The 6,492-nt window shown below is 47.1% G+C and overlaps 1 protein-coding gene across 1 annotated transcript; it reads left to right on the plus strand.

Moving 5' to 3' along the window:
• Window positions 1-5,242: 5,242 nt before the first annotated feature.
• On the plus strand, window positions 5,243-5,988 carry LOC124698764. Its single transcript, XM_047231199.1, has 2 exons — window positions 5,243-5,412; window positions 5,499-5,988. The coding sequence occupies exons 1-2, from the start codon at window positions 5,366-5,368 to the stop codon at window positions 5,878-5,880; spliced, it is 429 nt and encodes a 142-aa protein (XP_047087155.1). The 5' UTR covers window positions 5,243-5,365; the 3' UTR covers window positions 5,881-5,988.
• The last annotated feature ends 504 nt before the right edge of the window (window positions 5,989-6,492 follow it).

The raw sequence follows: 6,492 nt of genomic DNA on the forward strand, positions 1-6,492 counted from the left end.
AGGGTTGGGAAATCTCCCGTGGCGGAACTTGTCGAAGATGCCCTTGGTGCACACGCCCTATGGCATCTTCGGAAGTTCCGCCTCGGAAAAATTTCCCTGCAAGCCCGTGGAAGACTCCATCTCCTCTAACAATGTTGCGGAAAGGGTTGGGAAATCACCGTGGCGGAACTTCTCGAATATGCCCTTGGTGCACATGCCCTATATATGGCATATTCGGAAGTTCCGCCTCGGAAAAATTTCCCTGCAAGCCCGTGACTTAACTAGTAAAACAAGCCAACCATCTCCATTGTTAATATCTTACATACGGTAACATCATTACACAAAAGTGATTTCCATATTGAGATACACAAGTTATACTCCATCTCCTCTAGTCTTCTGAGTTTTCTTCGCCCGTTTCCCTTTCTTCTTCATTGCGACGCAACCATGGACAATCTTCATTGTTTAAGATGATGCTTGGGTCAATTTTTACCTTGAAGGGTGGAATATCGTCAAACTTATTATAATCTTCGACATGTCCGTCTTGTCCTCTACTCCCACGATGTTTCTTTTTCCGAAAGAACTATGTGCCGCTTTGGCTCATCGTATGATGTGTCCTCTTGCCTTTCTTTTCTTTTTTTCGGTTTGCTAGACATATCCTTCAGATAAAAAACCTGAGCCACTTCAACGGCTAGGACGAATGGTTCGGTGTCGTACCCAAGATTCTTGAAATCCACTGTAGTCATTCCGTACTTGCGGGTCTACCGTACCCCGTCTTTCGAGGTTGAACCATTTACACCGGAACAAAGGGACCTTGAAATTAGGTCCATAGTCAAGTTCCCATATCTCCTCTATGTACCCATAATATGTGACCTTGTTCCCATTGCCATCTTCCGCATCAAAGCGGACACCACTTGTTTTGGTTGGTGCTCTTTTTGTCTTGGGCGAAAGTGTAAAATGTGTTCCCATTAATCTCGTACCCTTGAAAAGTCGATATAGTAGAAGATGGTTGCTTGGCCAACAAGTACAGCTGCTCGTCATCGGTGACATTCATGAGACGTGTTTGCAACCAACCGCCGAAAGTCTTCATGTGTTCTCCATCAATCCAATCTTCACGTTGCTCCGGGTATTTAGAGCGTAAGATCTCCTTGTGTTCCTCTTTGTACGGAGCCACCAAGATGGAATTAAGTAGAACCGTGTAGTGTGCTTGAGTGAAAGAATGTCCGTCCATACACGTTGCTGATTTCTTTCCTAGCGTGCCTTTTCCACGCGAGTCTCCCCTCATAGCGCGATTCGGGAACACCGATCGGCTTAAGGTCGGGAATAAAGTCAACACAAAACTCAATGACCTCCTCTGTTCCATAGCCCTTGGAGATGCTTCCTTCGGCCTAGCACGGTTATGAACGTACTTCTTTAAGACTCCCATGAATCTCTCAAAGGGGAACATGTTGTGTAGAAATACAGGACCGAGAACGCCAATCTCTTCGACCAGGTGAACTAGGAGATGTGTCATAATATTGAAGAAGGATGGTGGGAACACCAACTCGAAGCTGACTAGACATTGGACCACATCCTTATGTAAATTTTGTAGAGTAAGTGGATTGATCACCTTCGAGAAATTGCATTGAGGAACGCACATAGCTTCACAATGGGTACTCGAACATTTTCCGGCGAAGCCCCCTCAATGCAACCGGAAGTAATTGTGTCATAATCACGTGGCAGTCATGAGACTTTAGGTTTTGAAACTTTTTCTCCGACATGTTTATTATTCCCTTTATATTCGACGAGAAGCCGGACGGGACCTTGATGCTACTCGGGACTTCAAAAAGATCTCCTTCTCCTCTTTGGTAAGAGCATAGGCGGCGGGACCTTGATACTTCTCCGGATTCGGGTTGTTTCCTTCGTGGATACTTTGCTGGTCCTGCCGTGCATCCGGTGTATCTTTTGTCTTCCCATACACGCCCAAGAAGTTTAGCAGGTTCACGCAAAGATTTTTCGTCACGTGCATCACGTCGATTGCGAGTGAACCTCTAAGAATTTCCGAGTAGGGTAGCTCCCAAAATATCGACTTCTTCTTCCACATGGGTACGTGTCCGTCAACATCATGCGGAACAGATTGTCCGCCGGGACCCTTTCCAAAGATCACTTCTAAATCCTTGACCATATCATATATAACTTCCCCATTAGGGCGGGTAGGCTTGGTTCGGTTATCTGCCTCACCTCCGAAATGCTTTCCTCTCTTTCTTACGTGATGTTGTTTTGGAAGAAATCGACGATGCCCCGGTACACATTCTTGTTTCCCAAATAAATACTATCGAGTCTCACCTAAACAGTGTGTGCATGCATTGTATCCCTTGTTTGACTGCACTGAAATGTTACCAAGAGCGAGGCCAATCATTGATGGTTACAAATAACAACGCTCGTAGGTTAAATTCCTTTTGTTCGTGCTCATCCCACACGGGTACACCTTCGTCACGCCACAACTCTAAAAGTTCTTCAACCAATGGCCTCAGGTACACATCAATGTCGTTGCCTGGGTTGCTTCGGGCCCTGGATGAGCACCGGCATCATAATGAACTTCCGCTTCATGCACAACCAAGGAGGAAGGTTATAGATACATAGAGTCACCGGCCGGGTGCTATGGCTGGAGCTCTGCTCCCCGAAAGGATTAAAGCCATCCGTACTTAGACCAAATCTTAAGTTCCTTGCGTCATCCGAAAATGACTTGAACTCTCTGTCGATTTTTCTCCACTGCGACCCGTCGGCGGGGTGTCTCGACATCACATCTTTCTTACGGTCCTCTTTGTGCCATCGCAACAACTTGGCATGCTCTTTGTTACTGGAACAAACGTTTCAACCGTGGTATTATAGGAGCATACCACATCACCTTCGCAGGAACCCTCTTCACGGGGGTGGACTCACCCTCAACATCGCCGAGGTCATCTCGCTCTGATCTTATACCTCAATGCACTACATACCGGGCATACATTCAAATTCTCGTACTCCCGCGGTAGAGGATGCGATCATTGATGCATGCATGTATCTTCTGCACCTCTAATCCTAGAGGGCGAGACAACCTTCTTTGCTTCGTACGTGCTAGAGGGCAACACGTTCTCCCACGGAAGCATCTTCTTTATTATTTTCAGCAACTTTTCAAATCCCTTGTCGGAAGTACCATTCTCTGCCTTCCACTGCAGCAATTCCAGCGTGGTACCCGGCTTTTTCGACCATTTTCGCAATTTGGGTACAACGGTTTGTTGTGATCCTCTAACATTTTCTCCAACTTCAACCTCTCCTTTTCATTTCCGCGAGTTCATCTTCGCATCAAGAATGGCCCGACCCAAATCGTCATCCGGGTCATCAAAAATCGGCTCATCGAAAATGAGCTCTTCTTCGACTTCGTCTTCCCCCATTCTACTACCACCGTCTTCGGTGAATAAGGGACGGTTGTCACTATCCTCTTCTTCTTCGTTGTCTTCCAATATAACCCCTCTTTCTCCGTGCTTGGTCCAACAATTATAGGCTGGGCATGAAACCATTCTCCAGCAGGTGGACGTGAAGGGTCTTCGAGGTAGAGTAATCCTTCATATTCTTACAGGAACTACATGGACAATACATGAAACCATTCGATTGCCTGTTTGCCTCAGCCACGTTGAGAAAATAATGCATGCCGATAATGAACTCGGGATGGCACCGGTCACCGTACATCCATTGTCGACTCATCTGCATTTTATATGTATATCAAAAATCATTAAGTACACAACATCATGGATATATGAGTGACCAACTTAATTAATATTCAAGTTCATCACATAAAACTAAGTTTTTTTTATAAAAATAAGAGGCTCACCGAGGTTGTACGGTGCCGGCTAGGGGACGACGCTAGCGATCGACGGCGGTGAGGACGGGGATGATACTAATTAAAACCTACAAAATATACCATAATTTCAGCTCAAATTGATTATAAAAAAAGTAAAATCCCTAACTTAGTCATTTCATCAAACACCTTGCTAGCACTAGAAAAATAGTACGAGTTAAACTACCAAAGAAATGAGCTAAATTAGGAACGCCGGAAGAAAGGATGATATTGCTAACCCTTGGATAGATGGAGGTCGTTAATCTTGTTATAATGGTGGAGAAAAATAAAGATTATTGGAGTGTGAGAGGTGGAGAAAAATTTAGAGTGTGAGGAAGAAGAGAAAAATGAGAGCCACGAGCGGGGGCTCGGGCGATCTGGCGATTTGATATGGCTGGGTACCCTTTGGTACCGGTTCGTGTTACGAACCGGTACCAAAGGTCCGACCCGGGCCCCACCACACGTCCGAATTTTGGCCGAAGACCTTTCGTACCGGTTCCTAACACGAACCGGTACGAAACCCCTCCCAAACCGGTACCAAAGCTCCTCGCCCACCTGAGCCCTCAAACCGGTACAAATGGCCCCATTGGTACCGGTTCGTAAGGGAACCGGTACCAATGGCTTAGATGGATGAGAGGTTTTCTACTAGTGGTCGGCTCCCGTGGCTTGGTGCGGCGTCGGGAGGCGGCCGAGCGGCGGCTCGTGCCGGCGAGATGCAGTCGACGGTGTCCTTGACGTTCTGGTGCGGGAGGAGGGAGGAAAAGGGGTCAGGGGTGTGATCATACACAAGGTAAGATGAAAGAAAAACGATTTTGGACCTGGTTCCCGTATACACGACTCACAGTCGTCGGAAAACGCGGTGGCAGGCGAACCTCAACAAGGAACTACATGCACAAGAAGGTCAGCGCTGGGGCATTGTTGGTGGAGATGCTAAGAGAAGCGAGGGAGGCTTGGGCGCTGATTATATAGAGTAGAGGGAGCAGGCGATGGGGCACTCTACAACTCTAACGTACGAGCGATTTAAGGTACGGTAATGAGCGAGTTAAGATGCAGTAACATGGGGATTTAACACCGGGAATTGATTCCTAGTTGAATAGGGAGTAACTTCTGTGTTTAAAGTGATACGTTTTAAGGTCTGTAATGCATGGAATTATGAGGAGAAGGTGGCAGTCATGGTTGTGAGATGCGTTCAGTTTCTCAACATGAGCGCAGAGGAGGAAGAGAAGAGAGCGAGCTTCCTTGCTTGACTGGGCTGGGTCGTTCGCCCAAATGGGCCAAGCTGTTGGGTTGGACCGTTCGGTCTGGTCAGCTATTTTTTTCTTCTTTCTAGTTTTATTATCTATACCTAATAATAAAGGAGCTAAGGTTTCTGCCAAAATTTTCGTCCAACTTTTTATTGGACGATTTTGCCCTCCCACCAAACAACATAATACGTCCAAATGCCATGATGCCGATTCGTTTTTCTTTTCTCTTTGCCTCCTCTGCTTCGCATTCCTTTTCCTCCCACAAAGCTCCTCGTCTGCACCGCACGCCATGGCCAGATCGAGGTGCAGCCCCGCCCTTTCCTCCTACAGATGCAGGTACGACTCCTCCCGCAGGGCCACCTCCTCCCCTGCAGCCTCTTGCCCGTTCGTCCTCCTCCTCTCACAGCCGCCTCTCCCGATAGATCTGGTGGCAGGGTCCACGGCGCCGGCGCCCGGCGGCAGGGGGGCGAAGACGAGGTGGGAGGATTCGACTCGTCACTCGTGCGAGAAGACGAAGATGAGGTGGCAGGAGTCGACGCGTGCGAGAAGGAGAGGATGGGGATTCCACATGGCAGCCTCAACGGGCAGATCGAGCAGGCTCTTGCAGTGCAAGCCTTCTCCTCCCTCGATGGAGTCCGCGTGCCCTTGCGGCTGGCACTTGGTGAGCTGTACGAGCTGGTTATCCTGCGGATGTACTCTGTCTGTTTTCTTTCTCTCGCCGGGATCTGCTTCACGGTAGCTTCAGTTTCAGGTTGCTGGTCCTGCGAGAAGATATATTCTTTCTTTTCTTTATATGCCCGCTAGAGATGACCAAATATCTTGCTTTTTCTCTTTGGATCGACTTTTGTTGAAAATGGAAAAACAATACAGATTATCATACGTATTTTCAAACACTGATGATTGTTCATGGTATCCTGGGGCCTGCACCCCTGCTCCGTGCAACTGTACTGTAGTCGCCTGAAAGAGGCACGCTGGTAGAGGTTGGATGGATGGTTCAAGTCTGGAGTCTGGCCTGGTGCTGGATCTATTGGAACACGAATTTTGCAAATGAAGGGATGTGGGAATGGTTTGGGTATTGCTCCGTGGGGCCAAAGAATGGCATATTTCTTCTTGTCTATTGAGAATGTAAAAAGAACATAGGTGGACCCATGGAGCCCATATTTTATCATTTTTTACATGCTGATTATAATGTGAAATTTCTGGCAAGATTTTATCCACCACGCAATGTCGAAACAATCACAAGATTTAAATATTCCCAAAAAAAGATTAAATATTTTCGAAAAAGGCGGAATGTTTGCCTCCATCTCACATGGTTCATGTAAAAAATATCGGAAAAATGGTTGTAATTTAAGCAAAAGGAAGTCGAACTTGATCGCGTACCACAACCCTCTTATCGAATCAGGGTCATCAACCAAA

The sequence above is a fragment of the Lolium rigidum genome, chromosome 3 (assembly GCF_022539505.1).
Source record: "Lolium rigidum isolate FL_2022 chromosome 3, APGP_CSIRO_Lrig_0.1, whole genome shotgun sequence".
Classification (NCBI taxonomy): Eukaryota; Viridiplantae; Streptophyta; class Magnoliopsida; order Poales; family Poaceae; genus Lolium; species Lolium rigidum.